At 46.7% G+C, this 20,272-nt stretch overlaps 1 protein-coding gene across 3 annotated transcripts in view; it reads right to left on the bottom strand.

The window, feature by feature from the left end:
- The window catches only part of STAT3 (signal transducer and activator of transcription 3), a 397,539-nt gene that overhangs the window by 18,478 nt on the left and 358,789 nt on the right, over positions 1 to 20,272 (bottom strand). For all 3 annotated transcript variants that reach the window (XM_078645389.1, XM_078645391.1, XM_078645390.1), the window contains exon 23: positions 17,547 to 17,662. In XM_078645389.1, the coding sequence (XP_078501515.1) occupies positions 17,547 to 17,662 (116 nt within the window). The remainder of the gene's footprint in view (positions 1 to 17,546; positions 17,663 to 20,272) is intronic.

Raw genomic sequence — 20,272 nt, 5'->3', positions numbered from 1 at the left:
GGTAAACCAACTCCAGCCATAATTCCCACGTTCGCACTGCTTACTAACGGTAGCTATCTTATTTTAAATAACCAAAAATGCTGCGGCTTGCAAGCTGGCATGCCTTACATTGTAACAGTTTCCCAGCGCGTAATTTGTTGCAATAATGTGCTTTTGCCACCCCCGCATGGGCCGCGGGATAGTCCGGATAGTCCACTGTGGCCTTCATTTCCTACTTTGAAGGCAAATTTCAACAAGCTGAGCAGATTAAAGGTGCTTCTAATGCAACAAGAAGTTGCATTGACTTCCTCACGTGAAACCTTCACGCTCTAGGTGGCGAGTGCGGCTTCTGAGATTCAAATACTTTTAAACACAAACTTCCCACAACATTTTGGGGAGTTGAGTCATCGTATTTTTAATGCACCGCGTACACAAGGGCTGGCTCATTTTTTTAAACGTGTGTTCTGGTCTTGTGACTTCATTTCAGACTATATTTGGTGTGATACCTGCATTCATTCATTCTATCTTTTCCAGCGTCTTTGACGGTTTACCTTTACTATTGGCATTGGCAGCAGGAGTCCTGCTTCTGTTGTGCCTGCTTCGCAATGGCTGCTCCTCCTCTTGTGGTACTGTGCAGGCCAGGCCGGTGCAACTGCTCCATGACCGCTGAATGCTTTGGAACACTCAGTGTGTCCTATGGATTATCATTTCATTTTGCATACTATTCTTGAGTGCAACCTGTATTTTCGTTCCGCCGCTGTGATTTCACGTGGGCATTGGAGTTATGTCTCACCAACACCTCATGTCCAGTTCCGGATTTCGACTGGCTAATGAGCCCATTAGTGGCTCATAAGCAGGATTGCAATGGCATTGGCATGATGGCGTGTGCTGCTGCACTTGGCATTTTGGCACAATGGGATATCTGTGAGGATTCACAGAATCTCCTACTGCAGAGCTACATTGAATACCACGCAAGTTATCCTTCAATGTTAATGGAGGTCCTAGACTATGAAGAACATTCATGTTCTTTCGACCTACTGAATCGGTTGGCATCTCACTTTTCCACTGACCAAAATGATGTCCTACTGGAGGGAATTGCATTCTTTTGCACTTACACTGTGATGGATTAATCAGGTAAATTTTGCCTGTAGATATCAGTTGGTCTATCGGATGTCTTGCATTCAACATTTTTCTGCTATTACTTCCTCTTCTCTTTCTCATCTTTTGACTACTTCCAGGATTTGTTTTTTTTTTTACATGAACTTTAGTTTTTACTTTTTCCAAATTTAATGGACACGAAATATTTTATATCTGCTCAGACCTTTTGAACTTTGCTTTCTGTTATTATCTACATGCGGTGGCCATATCAGGGTGAGGGTGTAGTAAGGCTTATAGGTCCCATGTCGACAATTACTAAATTAGCATGAGCTTCGCTGCCATGAATGTGCTATTGCGCACGACACTGCAAGTATCTATTTCACAAAACTTATTTGTGCCCCTTTTACACATGAGAACTGTCTGCTTTGCAGGTTCTTTGCTGTGCTCTGAGGTTAGACTGCACATGATGAGATGTTCAAGGTTAAACAACAATGTCCCTTGTTATTCTGTTCTGATCTGTCCCTCGCACCTAGACATAACAGGCTTCACACAGTTGCACCTCTGGAAATCGTGTACTTTAATATTGCAAACACAAGCTGTTTTGACACACAAGGAGAGACACCTTTCCAGAGAGAAGACCCGTGTTTGTCCTGTGGTGTGAACATTGCATCTAGGTCGTAAGGTATGGGGGGTCTGCTGACAAAGCCCAGAGGTCTTCTGTTTTATAATAAACTATTTCTTGTCACGGGAGGGTGGTTAGGTCGTTCAGTCCTTTTCTATTGTTTTCTATAACATGACCTCCCCGTTTCTATTCTATGGAATTGTAACAATGCGGACTATATTGTGTTGATGCATTCTGCTGCTAGTATTGGCGCGTGTACTGCACCATAGAGCGCGTTGGTTGAAATAAACATTTTAAACTACACTGCGTCTCTGATCAATCGCATTGTGGACAAGTATGAGTGGCTAACGAGAGAGCGTCTGGCTCCCGCGATTCCCAAGATAGGGTTACGTGTTCTGGGTTGTCTAATCATTGGCAGCGCCGCTGTAGACGGAGAACAAATGAGATACTAGAGCTAGTCGGTAAGGGATTTTGGGTACGGATGTGGTAGGTCGGTACACTACCTATTCACTGAGGTCCTGTTTTCCTGTGCATAGTTCTGTGTATGTGTAGAATTCCCAAAACAATCTAAGTGTTCTTGCAGGGCAGTAGGGACACATTTTGCCCCACAAGGACGTGAGGACACTGCCCATCAAAGACTTGTGGGTGAGGCAACAGATCATAAAACCTGTGTATTTTCTTACTGGAAGCCAATGTAGAAAAGGAGCTGAGGAAGAGGCATCAGGAAGGTTACAGTCCAGTCGCGCCACCGCAATGTGCACCGCCTGAAGTTTGGACAGTAAGCTGTCATTTACCACCATAAGCAATGCATTTCCATAGCCCAGGTGACTTATGACTAGGACACAAGATCAAAGTACTTCAATGCCCTGAGAAATATAACTCCTGGTCCGCACCTCAAGTCCCGGCCAACAATGTAAATCAAGAGAAAAGAATTATTTTATTTCATATGACCCTCACCCACTCCAAAAGTGGCATGCTTCATCATCGGGTATCCCCTAGCCCCTAAAAGCCAGGTAGGGCTCAACCGACATTCCGGGAGCACTTGAAAGATCGTATCGGGGGAATTAAAGATTGCAAATACCTCACTCTCTCCACGGTATTTCTTTATTAGGAGTAAAAGTGGGTATGGATTCAAAAGAAATATATGGGGGTACTTCAGGATTTTATGGATATGAATGTCAGCAGTCCTACATGCCAAGAACAGATGCATACTGCTAAGTAGTATATTCCGTTCGAGGCATGTGGGCTGCTGAATTCATATCTGTGCATAGACTGTATAGCAGTATCTCCTCTAGCAGTGGTTACCTGTGCCAGCTGCAGCAGTTTGGAAAAGAGTTTTGAGGACAGCCTGGCCTACAGCAGCTTGCTGTTTTGCTTGCACGTCTACACAGTAGTGTTTTGTGAAAGTGTGTATGGTGGTCCATGTGGCTGCCTTACAGATGTCTTCAAGAGGAATATTTCCTAGGAAAGCCATTGATGCCCCCATTTTCCTAGTAGAGTGTGCTCTTGGGGGACGGTTAAAGTGCGTTTTGCCTTTTGATAATATATTTGAATGCATTTAACTATCCATCTGGCTATTCCTGACTTTGAAATAGGATTTCCTTTGTGTTGTGGTGCAAAAGCAACAAATAGTTGTTTTATCTTTCGAAATGATTTAGTTGTGTCCACATAATAAAGTAGAGCTCTTTATACATCCAGTGTGTGTAGGGCTCTCTCAATTACTGACTGTGGATTTTGAAAGAATACTGGCAGTTCAATTGATTGATTGATATAGAAATTGGATACAACTTTAGGCATGAATTTAGGGTTGGTTCTAAGAACCACCCTGTTGGCATGTACCTGCATGAAAGGTTCTTGAATTGTTAGTGCTTGTAATTCGCTCACTCTTCTGAGTGAGGTAATGGCAACTAAGAATGCAACCTTCCACGTTAAGAATTGTAGTTTGCATGAGTGTAGAGGTTCGAAAGGAGGTCCCATGAGTCTGGTAAGCACTATATTTAGATTCCAGACTGGGGTAGGGGGGTGTCTCGGAGGGATCATCCTTTTCAAACCCTCCATGAAGGCTTTGATTGCTGGTACTCTAAACAGTGAAAGGTGTTGCCTGTTTTGAAGGTATGCTGCTATAGCAGCAAGGTGTAGTCATATAGAAGAGTATGCTAAGTTACATCTTTGTAAATGCAGCAGGTAACATATAATGTGTTGTATGGAAGCGTCTAATGGGTTGATTTGGTTATTGTTGCAGTAAATAACAAATCTCTTCCATTTAGCTGCATAGCACGCTCGTGTGGTTGGTCGTCTTGCCTCCCTAATGATGTTCATGCAGTCTGGGGGCAAGTTAAGGTATCCGAACTCTAAGTCCTCAGGAGCCAGATCGCTAGGTTCATCTGATTGGGATCTGGGTGTCTGATTTCTCCATGGTTCTGAGTTAGAAGATGGGGTACAAGGCACAGTCTTTGATGAGGAACTACTGAAAGTTCTAGGAACGTTGTGTACCACGGTTGTCTCGCCCATGTGGGAGCAACTAGGATTAGCGTGAGTGAGTGTTGCCGCAGTTTGCGTGCCACCAGCGGGATCAGCGGTGCTCGGGGAAAAGCATACGCAAATCTGCCTGACCAGTTCATCCATATCGCATTGCCCTGTGACAATGGATGTGGGAACCTGGTGGCAAAGTACTGGCATTTGGAGTTTTCTTTTGTGGCAAACAGGTCTACCTCTGGGTGACCCCACTCTTCGAAGAATGGCTGGAGAACTTGGGGGTGAATCTCCCATTCGTGTAGTTGTTGGCTGTGCCTGCTGAGCAGGTCGGCAATCTGATTGTCCTTCCCTGGAAGGTGTTCTGCTAGGAGAAAAATGTTTTTGGGAATCGCCCACTTCCATATGCTTTGTGCCAGATGGGACAGCTGTGGAGAGTGCGTTCCTCCCTGTTTCTGGATATAGTACATTGCGGTTATGTTGTCCGTCCGGATCAACACCGTCTTGCTGTACAAGTATTTCTGAAATGCTTTCAGGGCTAGGAATATCGCTAGCAGCTCTAGTTGGTTGATATGCAGCTTTTTCTGTTTGTTTGTCAAGAGCCCTTGTACTGTGTATTGAAGGAGATGGGCTCCCCAGCCTGTCAGTGATGCGTCCGCTGTTAGTACTAGTTGTGGAACCGGCTCTTGGAACAGTCGCCCCTTGGACAGGTTTTGTGGGTTCCACCACTGCAGAGAGTTGTGAGCACGACTGTCTACCAACACTAGGTCTTTTAGTTGTCCTCGAGCCTGGTTCCATTGCCGTGCTAGGCATTCTTGTAATGGGCGCATTTGGAGTCTGGCATGGGGGACAATGAATATGCAGGAGGCCATCATGCCTATGAGCTGCATAAAGATTCGAGCTGGCAGAGAGTGTTGTGGCAGGAATTTGCGAATGAGTATCTGCATGCTGGCTATCCTTGCTGAGTTTGGATATGCCTTTGCCACTGAGGTATTTATAGTGGCTCCCAGGGATTGCTGTGTGTGGGATGGTTGCAGATGCGATTTTGGGTAGTTGATTGAAAACCCTAGGCTGTGTAGCAACTGAAGTGTTTGAGACGTGAGTTTTGCACATTGTTGGTACGATTTTGCTTGTATTAGCCAATCGTCCAGATAAGGTTACACATGGATGTGTTGCCTTCTGAGATGTGCTGCAACAGTCGCTAAGCATTTTGTAAACACTCTTGGAGCCGTGGTAACCCCGAAGGGCAAAACCTTGAATTGGTAGTGTTAACCTTCTATTGTGAACCCGAGATATTTTCTGTGGGCTGGATGGATGGGTATGTGAAAGTACGCATCTTTGAGGTCTAGTGTTGCTAGGAAATCTCCTTGTTGTAGCAACGGGAGCACTTGCTGTAGTGTGATCATATGGAAGTGCTCCGATAGTATATATTGATTTAGGTGTCTGAGGTCCAATATTGGTCTGAGGGAACCGTTCTTCTTGGGAATAAGGAAGTAAATGGAGTATACTCCTGTCCCTTGCTGGTGGAAAGGGACTTGCTTTTTTTCCAGCATGCATTTCACCTCTTGTTGGAGCAGGGTGATGTGTTCCGTGGACATAGGACGATGTCTGGGTGGTATGTTTGGTGGTGTAGAAGTCAGTTCTAGGCAATAACCAAACTGGATAATTTCTCTCACCCACCTGTCCGTGGTAATTGCGTGCCAGACAGGTAGGAACTGTTGGAGTCTGCCTCCGACCGGTGTTAGGTGGTCTGGAGGTAGCGTGATGAAGTCACTGTTTTGTGGCAGTGGAGGCTCTGGTGTTATTGCCTCCACGTCCTCTTCCCTTATTATTGTTGCCCCTATAACCTCCTCTGTTTGTGTTCTTGTTGAAGGAACCTTGTGTGTTACTTTTGTATGAGGCAGATGTTTGCGAGGTATTTCCTCGTGTAGTTGCTCTGTATGAGGAGCGTCGAAAGGAGCCTCTACGTTGCTGAAATTGCAATGCCCCCATTGATTTTGCGGTTTCTGTGTCTTTTTTCATTTTATCCAAAATGGTGTCGACAGCAGGCCCAAAAAGAAAGTCCTGATTGACTGGTTGTTTAAGAATGGTGGACTGCACCTCATTCTTAAAACCGGAAATACGCAGCCATGCATGTCTGCGTAGTAAGACGCTAGTGTTAATTTGATGGAGGTGTTTGTTATGAATTTTCCCTCTTGTATGAGGTCATCAGCTTGTGCTTTAAAAGGCTCAGGTAGGTGTTGCATTAGGCTTTCTAGCTGATCATAATGCGCCCTGACGTAACGAGCCAGTAGGGCTTGTGTATTATTTATTTATTTATTTATTTATTTCATTTCTATAGCGCTACAGCTACCCACCAAAGGGTTTCCCGGCGCTGATGATTCAGTGCATTGAGATATTCAGATTTTTTAGATGTTGAACAGCCAGGTTTTTAAGGCCTTCCTGAATTTCAAGTGATTAGTTTCCTGCCTAAGGGTCAGTGGGAGAGTGTTCCAGAGGGAGGGTCCAAGATATGAAAAGGATCTACCGCCCATTCTCGCCAGCCTGACTTTGGGGATCACAAATTGGTTTGCTGTGGCTGAACGAAGAGTACGGGATGGACGGTAGGGATGTACAAGATGTTGTAAGTACTTGGGTGCCTTGTTAGTTGAAATCCTATGCATAAGACATAAGGATTTAAATTTTACCCGGTTCTCGATTTTCAGCCAATGCAATTCGCGGATATACTTGGTTGTGGGCGTGGAAATGGGAATTTTCCACAGTAATCTTGCGGCAGCATTTTGCACTGTCTGCAATCGTCGGGTTATGGCCTTGTTGGCCCCCAGGTACAGCACATTGGCGTAATCGAGCCTGGAGGTTATCAGAGCATTAATGACCGATTTTTGAGTATTTTTGGGCAGCATCCAACAGATTTTCTTCAACCACTTTAGGATCGCAAAGCAAGTAGCTGATGTCTTAGTAGCTTGCTGGTTGAGACTAAGTGATTCATCAATGATGACACCAAGATTGCGTGCTGATTTGACTGGAACTGGGGGTGTACCCATCACATCATCAGGCCAGTGCTGGGGTCCCCAGAGTTCTTTGTTCTTGCCCATAACAAGTAGCTCTGTTTTCTCGCCATTAAGTTTGAGAAAGTTTTTTCTCATCCACTCAGCGATGTTGGTGAGGCCGATTTTTAATGACGAGATGTTGTTGGAGTCCGAAGATGAAAGAGAAAAAATAAGCTGTGAATCATCAGCATACGAGAACATGAGTAGGCCAGAGTCTTCTATCATTTTGGCCAGTGGGCTCATGTAAATATTGAAGAGCAGTGGGCTCAATATAGAGCCCTGCGGCACTCCATGTTTGAGGATCATGGTATCTGAGCATGCTGATTGGGAAAAAACTTGGAAAGTGCGTTGTTCTAATAGGGATTTGATCCAGTTGCAGGCGGCGCCCCTAATACCGATGTCATGGAGAGTTTGCTCAAGTACAGCATGTGACACAGTATCAAATGCTGCACTGAGATCCAGTAACAGCAAGGCAACCGTTTCACCGCGATCTAACAGTAGACGGATGTTCTCAGTTACACCCAGCAGGGTTGTTTCCGTCGAGAATCCTGTGCGGAATCCTGACTGATGAAGAGGTAGTATATCCTGGATGGTAATGAAATCAGTGAGGACTCTTTGAACATGTTTTTCCAATATCTTTGCGAAAGTTGGTAATAATGAGATAGGTCTAAAATTGGATGGCAAGTTGGGATCTGTTCCAGCTTTTTTTAATAACGGGTGAATCATTGCATGTTTCCACTCTTTCGGTACGGTTTCTTCCTGTAATGATTTATTTAGAAGATTGGTGATTGTCTCTAGGGCTCTATTATTTAGTTTTTTCAAGATGGAACAAGGGAGTGGATCGTTTGGTGAACCTGATTTAATGGAATCCAAAAGTTTCCGAACCAGGTCTAAGTTGAGCGGCGGCCATTTATCTAGAATAGCTGGAGGTGTTGCATCATGTGGGAGTATACAGGAGAACAACTCATTTTCCGTAGGGATAATGGAGGCTAAAATATTGGTTTCAAGGCCAGAATTGGTAGAAGGCAGAATCACATTGGACTTGGCGATTTCCTTTGTGGTTTGTTCTATACCCTGATAGATTTTATCAACTTTTTCTACAAAAAAGGCTGCAAGAGTATCACATTGTGATTTGTTTAGATCTGGAGGAGATTGTAAGGTGAGGGAACCAGCTAATTCTCTTACAGTTTTAAAAAGTATTTTAGACTGACATAGGGCTTCGGTGATTTTCGTGCAATTAGCAATCCTCCATGAGTTGGAGGCTTGTGCTGCTACCCTTTTGCCTGATGCCTCTAGTATTTTTGATTCTTTATCAGGGGAAGGTGCTTCCCCCGTTGTTTGGGAGTTGGCCCTTTTACGTGCATTAGCCACTACTAGTGAGTCTAGTGGTAACTGCCCTCTGATGTAAGTAGGGTCTGTAGGAGCTGCCCTATACTTCTTTTCTATTCTGGGATTGATTACCCGTGCCCTGGCTGTATCTTTAAATATGTCAGGTGCATGTTTTAGAACTCCCTTTAACATGGGGAGTGTTCTGACACTTTTTTCTGAAGTAGGGAAGGTGTCAAATAAGAAGTCTTCTTTGACATGGTCATTATGCAGGTCTACGTTGTGGTATTGTGCTGCCCTGTCTATGAGTTGATTAAAGACTATGGTGTCATCAGTAGGTGACGGCTTAGTTGGATTAGAGGGTACATCAGGGATGGGATGGGTGTTGTAAGGGTCTGTTGGCACCTCCCATGGTTCTTCTTGTGGTTGAGGATCTTGTGGGAAATCATATTAAGGGTTTGGCTCGTCCCCCATGTTACCCTCATTGTCCCCGTGGTGAGAAGGAGAGTAAGGAGAGTAAGGAACAAAAGGTGTGGTAGGCATGATAGGCTAAAAAGGGATGAAGGGTCTAGAGGGAGAAGTCCCAAAGTCCTTTGTCTTTAATGGAATAGGGGAATGAGAGCCAGTGTCCAATGGCCTCTTCTTCCTGTGCAGGATGGTAACTTTACCAGTGTCTGGATTTATATATATTTTTGCCTGGTCGTCTGATGGATCTGGGTGGAGGAGTTCTTCCTCTACAGTCCTAGGTTGAGTGTTAGACTTTTTTGGGTCGGTAACACCTTGTTTGTCGACGACTTTTGGTGTTTTCTTCGGCTCTGGCCCTTTTTTCGGGTCGACGAGGGATTTGGGGTCGACCGGAACTTTCGGATCGACACGTTTTTTGTGCTCTGCTTTTTGTTTCGGTTGAGTGTCCTATTCCGAGTCGATGTTCTTTTTCGGATCGACTGGTGTCTTCGGAGCACTTGCCTTTGGGTCCGCAGGTTTTTCCGGCTGTGCTATGGGCTTTGGTATGGCACCCTTTTTGTCGGCGACCTTTGCCGGGTCGACGGTTTTTGGAGCAGTAGGCTTGTTCGGGTCGGCGACCTTCTTTGGTTCGGCGCCCTTTGGCTGCGTGCCCTTGTTCGGTTCGACTACCTTCTTGGGGTCGACAGTTTTTGGCTGAGCGTCCTTCTTGTGGTCGACAGTCTTCTTTGGCTCGACGCTTTTGGGCTGTACGGCCTTTTTCGGTTCGACGCCCTTCGGGTCGACAACCTTTTTTGGCTCTGGAACCTTCTTTGGGGTGATGGTACTTGGCCCGGGGGTCTCTGAAGGTTTCGGTTTCGATTTCGGAGTCGAGTCGGATGGCGGGGCTGGCGAAACTTTTTTAGGATCTAGGCTAAGGCCTTTTGGCGATGCCTCGACCGGAGCCTTTGGTAACGGGCTAATTGGTGTCCGGGGCAGAGTACTCACGATTTGCCCCGGTGGGATCTCGTCATCGGAGTCCGACTAGTCCTCGACGGTGACGATCTCTAGGTCCGAGTCTGGAGCTTCCGGTAGTTCCTAGTCACCATCGAAGATGTTGTCCGGTTCCGGTGCCTGTCGTTGCATTTCTTGCCTGGCGGCCCGTCGGATCCGTATGGTTTTCTTCGACCGAAACTGGGCACAGGCTGGGCAGGTTTCTTCCCTATGGTCTGGGGAAAGGCACTTACTTGTTGCATACTGAGTGTTTGTCAGTATGTGGGAACTTTGAGTGGCATTGTGGGCACCTTTTAAACGGGCCTTTTTCCATCGACGGTAGGATCACGTGGCGTCGAAAAGGCCCAACGGCCCGCGTCGACGACCGAGTCGAGATTGAAAGGTGGATCGAGTAGAGAGGTACCGAACGAGAACAATACCGTCGAAGTCGAAGGCCTTTTGGCCTTTAGAAAAGTTTTGTTTTCGATTCCGAAGTTGGAGAATAGGAGTTAGCATCCGAACCCAATGGCAGAAAAAAACAATCTGAGGATGGAGAAGATGCCCATGCGCACTGTAGTCCAGGGGAGGAGTCACCTATCTCGTGATACTTTGAAGACTCTTCCAAGACAACAAAGTGCAATCATCCGGACCCAACACTAGGCGGGGATCTATGCACAGATATGAATTCAGCAGGCCCACGTGCCTCGAACATTTGCTTCATATTAAGTTTTGGTCCTGAAGAATCGCTAGTTAATAGACACAAGCGAGAAACATGTCGACCGAGTAAAGGCACCAACTGGAACGGAATTCGCAACTGGAAGTATTACATTACAGCGAGAACCTTTCAGGCTTATTTTAATTAGAGCAGGGGACCCCCAGAATAAATTCTCTCATGGCACCCCTAGCTTTATTTTAAACTTACACGTCTACGCTCTCTGGGCCCCACACCCTCACTTCATCTAAACGACAGTTGGATAGAAGATCTCCACTAAAGAGCCCCTCTTCGAGGTGTCACCCGTTGGGTATTGCACCGCCAACCCAACAAGGAGCAGCCCAGATGATGAAGCATGACACCTGAAAGGGTGTGTGAGGGCATTACATCCAACAAAATGGATGCCCAACAGTAGGACTCTCTGAGACCTTCCAACATCCTACACACTACAGTGACACGCACCTTCCTGAATAATATTTAGGAACAGCCCAGCAATCCTTGTATTCAATCTAAAATAGGGCGCCATTTCTCCAGCGTCTTCTTTACCAGGAAGAACCTGGAATAGAAACCCTCCCCTCTTTGTGATAAGGGGACCAGCTCCACAGCTCCCTTTAAGAGCATCTGATAAACGTCGAGCTCCAGGAGATGCAGATGTTTTGACGGAATGGGAGCATGGGGCTTGGATGGTGGGATTTGTGTGAATTCCAGAGTATGGCCCTTTCGAATGATGTTCAGCACCCAACGGTCTAATGTTATCTTGGACCAGTTGTGAAGGTATTGAGATACCCTGCCCCCTACAGATGTTCTTGTGGAGGTGGGCACAGCAGGAAGAGCAAGGATGCCACTATTGCCTCTTGGACGTATCACGTCCCTGGCGATTCTGTTTCCTCTAGTATTCGATCTTGAGAAAGTCGAGGTTTGACCTTGTTTCTGATGATAGGGCTGTCAGTATTGTTGAGACGCTGACCCATATGACGAGTACCGCTGCTGCTGGTATGAGCCTCTGTATGTGGTACTCTTGCCAGGAACGGAGCCTTTCGGTATAGAAGTGTACCAAGAGACCTAGCCGTCTCTGTATCCTTCCTAATATCTTGGAGAGTATCATCTATATGCTTTCCAAACAACGCGTCTCCATCGAAAGATAGATCCAAGATTTTATTTTGAATCTCCGGCCTGAACCAAGTCGCTCTGAGCCATCCCTGGCGACGAAGAACCGCTGCCCCAGCTAGTGAGCGAAAAGCCGTTGTGGCGATGTCCATGGCACAATCGATTATCTCCATTGATGTTGCTTCCCTCTCCTGTAGAATCTTCTTCGCCTCATCTTTTGCCTCCTGGGGTAGTTGATCTAAATAAGGCGAAATGTCACACCATAACTGGCGATCATATCTGCCCAGTATCGCCAAGGCATTCGCTGCCCGCACCAGAACACTAGCCATTGAAGGGAATCTTTTCCCAGCGTCATCCAGTCTCCTGCCTTCCTTATCAAGGGGAGTAGTCAAAGGAGCCGACGGGTTGCAGGACTTCCTCTGTGCAGCCTGCGAAATCACAGAGTCAGGTTTTGGGTGCCCCGTCAAAGCCGCAGGACCATCCACGGGCGCCTTATACTTCTTTTCCAGGCGCCGTATGACAGGGACCACCATAGCCGGGATCTTCATAGCCTTCAGACCTTCTTCCCATACATGTTGTACAATCGGGATAGATCTAGTCACCTTCCTATATGCCTCCTTAAAGTCATATAGAAAACACTCCATGGCAACAGACCGCATAGGTAACTTGAATCAACTAGATGCCCTTTCCATTAACTTATGGAACCCCCCACCCCGATATCCACCGGAGGGGAGTCCACAGGGTCTGGACATGGTGACGCCGGGTCCGGGATTACTTACTCATCCCATTCCAAGCCCTGATTAGGCCTGCCATCGAGATTCTGATCCTCATCTGAGGAATCATCCTGTATGTCCAGTGGTGTTGAAGGTACCTGTGGAGCCGGTGTTTGCGGCAGAGGGACCACCTGAGTCGGCAACTCTGGAGAGACCATCACTGGGGTCGTAGGGGCAGGCCAGGCTTGACTAGCCGTAGTAGCAGCAGGTGGAGAGCACCTTGATTTGTAATCCTGCAACATGTTATGGAGATCTTGTAAGAGAGAAGTTGGAACAGACACCATCTCTTGGCTTGTGAACCCCTGTGGTAGAGAAGAATGCTGATAAGTACATTCCTGAAGATATTCTCCTTCCAAATCTGTCTCCTGACATTTCACCAGCAGTTGGGATGGACTGTGTGCATACCCAAACGATTCCTGATCTTCATCATCTGAATCTTCATCATCCTCCTCTAACAACAAAGCGGGAGGCAAGGGGGTAACCCTCCTTGGAGACGTCATGTCTGGAGTAATTCTTTTCAAAGAAATAGTAATTTTCTCCGTTGACGACAGTATCGTCGACGATCCCGGCGACGATGGAGCTGTAAAGGTAAACCTGCCGTCGTTGACGTAGTCGATGGAATAGGTACCGTCGATGGACGAACTGTCGACGACGAGATGGGCGTCGTCGATGCGGTCGACGACAAGACCGTCGACACTCCTGCTGTCGTTGTCGTTAATGTAGTCGTCAAAGCACTCGTCGACGGCACCGTTGTCGTCACCACGTCGGGGAAATCTTCGTCGTCGCTGTCGTCGTCGATGTTCCCGTCGACATCCTCGTAGACGTCACCACCGTTGACGACTCCATCGACGCCGACGATCCCGTCGATGCAGACTGTACCGTCGACGAGCCCGTCGACGGCACCACTTTAAACTTAGGCTTCGACACCTTCGTCGACGGAGCCTTCTGCTGCGTCGTCGACGACTTGGAACTCCTGTCCGACTTCTCAGAAGACTGAGAAGATGGCTTTTTGAAGGCTGAAGCAGTCTTCATCTCCGTGGACGGTGTAGATGGTACCTCCCTCTCCTTTACACCGTGGTGAGGAGATTCGACTGGACCCTGGCTCTCAGACTCGCGGGGGGGTCTTTTTTGAGGCCTTAACTGGACGCTCCACAGAAGGTGAAGGGGAAGCCCTACCCCTTTTGACTGACCTTCTTGAAGATGAAGCTGAAGATGAAGCTGAAGATGAAGCTGAAGCTGGAGACAGTGTCTTTCCTGGACTTCAGTTTCTGGAGCCAGGTGAGGAGCCGACCCTCACGTCCCGGAGGGTCTTGGTAGCAAAGGTGCGGCAGATCTTGCAGTCCGCAGCCTTATGATCTGGGTGCATGGAATATATACAATCTTTATGCCTGTACTCAACAAACTACCTTTTCTTGCCACAGGTAGAACATGGCTTGAAAAGGGCCTTCTTCTTCTCCTTATCAGACATCCTGGAAGGGACAGCCAACAATTCTGAAGAAAAAAACAGAAGAAAATCCTCAAAAGAGTAGAGATTGAGCAGAGCTCAAAGGAGACTCCCTAAGCACAACGTGCGGTAGAAAATCTAAGGCTCTGAGGTTCCTTCAGGAGGGTTCTATGGGGTGAGTCTCTTCTGACTGGCTGATGCTTAGTTTGGTCTCTTTTACAAAAAGAGGCGGATATGCTACAAAAGGGAATGAGGCCTAGGCCTTTTTCTTTCTCTTTTGTAGCTGTTGCTATGTTATTTTTGTTACCGAGACTCCCATTTCGATGACGGGGAATGATACAAAAGCATGGGAATCTATGAAAGTTCCAATACTGGGGCAATCTGTGGCTAATTATAGTTTTTACCAGATAAGGCATTACCAAGGGTAAGTAACTTGTTCATCTGATAAGAGACTTGCAGCCGCAGATTCCTTACCTTGAGCTTGCAAGCCTTCAGGATCTTGCTTCTTGGCAAGTGCATAGTTGATTTTGAAGCACAGCACAACACATCTAGATATGGTTGGCTTCTGCAATGCTCGACCTTTATTCGCACCAACATACCCCAGTTTTCTATGGTCAAGATAGAAAGACAAGGCTCTTTTTGGGTCTAGTCGTTGGAGCCCCTCCTCTTCTTTAGAGAGATGTGGGGGAGCGTAAAAAGTAGGCTGGGTCATATCTTGGCCTACATGAAATGTGGTAACCACTTTTGGTAGAAAGGAGGCACTTGTGCGAAGCAACAATGTCAGGATAGACAGAGAGGTAAGGCGGCTTAGATGATGAGGCCTTCAGCTCACTCACTCTACAGGCAGATGTAATTGGCAAAAGGAAGGCTGTTTTCAGTGGGAGAAGCCTGAGAGGACAAATATAGAGAGACTCAAAAGAAGCACACATTAAAAAAAAAATCAAGACCAGATTAAGGTCCCACTGAGGCATATTAAATACATGGTGATGAAGGGAAGAGATGGATATTGCCCTTTGGAAACCTGTGTACAATAGGGGACTTGAACAATGAGGGTTGGTCAGCCAGCCACAAAAAGGCAGACTGAGCAGAAAGATTGCCATTAAAGAGTGCCTAGGGCAGAGCCCTGCTGGGAAATGCTGGGTAAGGGATAGAAAGAGGGTCAGAAAGGGGGTCAGTATGTTTTTCTGCACATCATGCCCCAAATGTTTTCCAGCTGCGGGCGCATACTATCTTGGTGGAGGGATGCCAAGCTGCCAAGATGATGGTCCAGATTTCGGGAGGATGGTCAAAAGCTGTCAATCTCCACAGAATACGGCGGAGAGTAAATAGGTTTGGGTGAAGCACCCTCCCCTGTTGCTGTTACAGAAGATCCTCCCGAAAGGGGCAGCCTGATCGGAGGATCGATGGTCATGCTCAGTAGCTCGGGATACCAGACTCTTCGTGCCCAATCCGGAGCCACAAGAATGACTTGAGCCCAGAAGTACTTTATCTTCTTGAGAACTCTAGGCAGAAGTGGTATGGGCGGAAAGGCATACAGGAGGTCTGAGCGCCACTCAAGACAAAAAGCGTCTCAGAGAGAGTGCCGCCTTGGAAACTCCAGCTCGCAAAACTGCTGACATTGCGTGTTCTCAGTGGAGAGGAACAGATTTAACCAAGGCTCTCTCCACTGTTGAAAAAACCTTGTACCACGGCCGGATACAGATGTCATTCGTGATCTGCTAGGCATCGGCCGCTGAGTTAGTCAGCCCAGGCGTTTAAGGAGCCCGCCAGGTGTTGAACCACCAGGGATATGCCCTCCTTTTCCAGCCTTGTCTAGAGACGACGCCACCCCGTCCTGTTTGTTGCAGTACCACATGGCGGTGGTGTTATCCCTGAATGTCTGCACTAGCATTCCCTTGATGGAGGGTAGAAAGGCTTTCAATGCCAGTTGCATAGTAGAGAGCTCTAGCATGTTGATGTAGAATCCGGATTCCGATGGGTACCAGAGTCCTCTGATCTCCACCTCTACCAGATGGCCGCCGCATTCCAGGAGTGACACATCTGTCACTACCATCAGATCTGGTTGAGGATGGGAGAGGAGTCTGCCTATGACCCAATCGCGGTTCATTAACCACCACTTCAGATCTTTTACAGTTCACTTCGAGTTTTGGACCATGTCGGAGAGATTCCCCTGGTGCTGCGCCCACTGGAACTTCAGGTCCCACTGCAGAGTCCACATATGACAGCAGAAATGTCACAAGAGGGCTGCAGGAGGCCATGAGGTCCAGCAGCTTCAGAGTCAGTCTCACTGAAACCCAGGATAGAGCCTGAAACCTCTGTATCATAGCCTGTATATCCTGGACTCACAGCTCTGGAGGATATGCCCAAAACTGCACTGTGTCCAAAACGGCTCTGATGAAAGAGCATCTGCGAGGGAGTCAGGTGTCTGGAGGTGGGAGATGACAACTTTGGATGAGCTCGCCTTCAACAGCGAGTCATCGAGATAGGGGAAGACTGGCACCCATGATCTCCGCAGACGAGTTGCAACCACCACCATCACGCTGGTTAACATCAGAGGGGCACTGGTAAAGTCAAAGAGGAGCACAGCGAACTGTAAATGCTTGTGGTCTACCGTAACCACAGATAGCGTCAGTGGAAAGGCAGGATGGGATTGTGGAAATCTGCATCCTGCAAGCCCAACGCTACCATCCAATTTCCAGAGACCTGAACCAACTTGAGCATTTAGAATTTCGCCTTTTTGAGGAAGAGATGGAGGGCGCGCAGACCTTGAATAGGACGATGGCCTTTGCTCTTTTTGGGAACCAGAAAGTAGAGGGAATAGCAACCACAGCCTACTTCTAGCACCGGACCCAGTCAGACATCAAACAGAGCTTTATATATTTCGGTGAAATCCTATACTAAATCTTATTTTGTAAGGGATCAAAATACTTTGACGAGAAGGTGCTTACCTAGGATTCTGTCACTAGGTATAGAACACATTCTGTTCTGGTCATTCTTAAAAAATTACAGTATTATTTACTCACACTCCATATCTGCCAATCAGTTTTAGTACATTTACAAAAAAAACAGGCCAGCAACAATTATTTGTAGCAGAGGGACAGGGATCAATTGAATAATTTGTCAGAATCTGCAAGCAACTAATTGATCATTAAAATAAAAGCTATTTTTGTCAAAGCAGAAATATAAATTGTTTTCTGAATTGAGCATTAATATACAAAATAACCTTTTTTGATCGCCGATCTGCAGATTTATTATTAAACATACCCAAGCTATCCAAGTGCTTCAGTCTAGTTCAATAATTTTGATTCGTTTCCCTGAGGTTTGCTGCAGCTTCATCCATAAGACTATAAAAGGCTTCCAATCACTTGCAGCCACCGCACCCGCTTCCACCACCCCAACATCAACCACACTGACAGGTAAGATAATGAAATTAAAATGGTAGTTTATTCTGATGTTTTCTTTTTGTAAAGAAACAGCAGTATAAAAAGGTGCAAGATACAACATAGGAATGTAGCGCCACAAAACTTACCAAATTGACCTGCTGGGCTGGCGTCAGCTCCTTCCCCGTTACTGCCAAACTGAATCAGGGACTCAAAAGTTCGAGGAGACATGGGCATATCAAGGGAACCTGTAGCGCAGGTGGTTCTAGAAGAAACGAGGACAAGACAGAACATGCCAATAAGTCACAGATACTGGAGATCGGTTGGAAAAAAGTAGAGGACATGTCATGAAATTCAATTTGCCATTCAGTAAGACAATAAAATACTAATTTCAGCACTGTGTACTCGAGCGTTGTTTAGCTGTTGGATCACCATATATCTAAAAGAGCGTTGTTTATCTGTTAGACTGCCATGTATTTATGTAATAGTTAGATACTGCAACTCTAGGGCAGAACTTTTGAAAAATACAAAGAACTATAGACAACATGGAGCTCCTATGGAAAGCAACAACAGAAAAACTGAACCTCTGCTGCTTTATTCACAGTAGTTATAAGCATGGAAAATCTCCACAAGCTCATTTTACAGTTGAAAATGGATATAGACAAACTAGTTTTTAACATCATAATGCAAATAAATTAGTATTCTCTCAGTACGTAGTAATATTGTGAATAAAAACAGTTTGCCATATAAAACTTAAAGCTGATGGAATTTTTCTGCTAAAAGTAACACCTCAAATTGAAGAAATAGTGACCACAAAGATAAGCAGAAAAAGGTCAATGGAAGTCTCTTTTTCCAGCCCCTGAGGAAAACCAAAACATACAGAAGGTAAAAGAAAAACACACAGGGACTGTAATTTATGAACAACAATACTGCAGTAACTAGGAAACCTTGATGCACAGAACAAACAAGTTACTTACCTTCAGTAAAGTTCTTTCTGGTAGAGACTATCTAGCTGCAGATCGCTCACCTTTGGAATATTCCCAAGGCGACAGATTAGATCTGGAAACTTTTTCAGCAGTACCTCTGTGCATCGTAAGGTGGCGCCTTGCAGCTCTGCATGGATGCCGTTCTGCTCCGGAAATGATGTGCGGGGCCTTTATAGACACCACTCCTATGCGCTAACATCAGTTACTTTCTTTCCACTCTAGCAGATGAGGATCTGGAGCTCCCTTCCTCGTCTCCTTGCGACTTCTACCTCAAAAAACTTCCAGTGTGTGAGGGATGCCACCCCTAAACATAGGCTTCAAGCCCTGTTGGGACTGTCACAACCAGGTATCTGTAACGGACAGCCACTGGGTTTGCTTGTGGTGTCTAGGGTTGAGCCACAACTCCAAGGCCTGCACCAACTGCGCATCCATGAACCCGAAGGCCATGGGGCAATGTGAGGTGAAACTGTACCTCGCTAAGCATAAGACTCCACATCGGGACCACGCCAAGTCACAGTATGGATCCAAAGCTCTTGCAAAAAAATCTGACAAATTTCCTTCCAGTGGGTCTTTATGGTAGGAACTACACCAAACTATAAACCTATCCTAGCTGATAGAATAACATCCACTACTTAATAAAGGAAGGTCAAAAGCAGCCAACTGTCACCGTTCAATCTCCATGCATGGTGGTGTATATTGCACAAGCACTGCTGCTGCGACCGAAGATCCTCCTGAAGTGGCAGCCTGAGCAGAGCACAGATACTCATGCCAAGATGTTCCAGGTACCACACTCTTCGTAGGATGACTTGTGCCCAGTCATTCTTGATTTTCTTCAAAACTCAGGGAAGGAGAGGTAGAAGGGGGAAAGCATAAAGAGTTGCAAGCTCCTCTCTAGGCAGAACGAGTCTCCAAGATACAGTCTTCTTGGAAACACCAATGTGTAAAAGTGTTGACATGGTGTGTTCTCAGCTGTGGCAAAGAGATCGATCCAGTGAACTCTGCATTGCTAGAAGACGCCCTGCGCCCCCTCCAGGTGTATGTGCAGTTCGTGACCCGCTAGGAGTCGAGTTCATCCGCTCTGGTGTTTAAAGATCCTGCCAGGTGGCTCAAGACCAGGGCACGTCCTCACGGCTCAGCCAAGGCCTGCGGCACAGAGACTCCTGGCACAGAACCTAAGACCTCACCCTGCTCTGCTTGTTGCAATACCACATGTTGGTGGTGTTGACGAGGAGGACCTGAACCAGCCTCCAATTAATGGTCAGAGCGCTTGAACACCAAGTGAATGTACTGCAACTCCAACAAGCTGATGTGGAGCCAGGTCTCTGCTAGAGACCAAAGCTCTTTGAGCTCCAGCTTTCTCAGGCGACCTCCCGACCCCTCTAGTGATGCATCTGTCATGCCCTCTCGACGGGGAATGGATAGGGGTCTTCTGCTGGGCCATCTGTGGTCTATCAGCCATCACTGCAGTCCTTTTGCAGCCTACTCTGAAATTTGGATGGAATTCAACCGTCTCCTTAGGTGCTGAGTCCACTGAGAGTTCAGATTTTGGAGAACCTACGGCCGGCTCCTAGATAAAGTTAGTGTTCTGTCAGAGTCAGGTTGGACTGGATGCATCAGAGGTTGCGGGGGAAGCGACATAGGTCGAGGCCAAGTCAGATTCGGTTTGGACAAAACAAACTAGTCCTCCTCCGTTATTGACAGCAAGAATCGACATGGCAGGGACTAGTGTGGTTTGCTACGCCAGATGGGGTGCCAGCTCAGGAGTCGGGGTAGAACACTCAGTGTGGTGAGGAAGAGGAGACTGCATTGAAGACGGATCTGTCAACTGTAATCTTTTGAAGGCCTCCTTGGCTCCTTGGGGCCAGAGGCACACCAGAGGGAGCCAAAAA

Source organism: Lissotriton helveticus, chromosome 5_1 (genome assembly GCF_964261635.1).
Source record: "Lissotriton helveticus chromosome 5_1, aLisHel1.1, whole genome shotgun sequence".
Lineage (NCBI taxonomy): Eukaryota > Metazoa > Chordata > Amphibia > Caudata > Salamandridae > Lissotriton > Lissotriton helveticus.
Note: the sequence above shows the minus strand (reverse complement) of the source record. Positions and strands in the feature narration are given on the sequence as shown.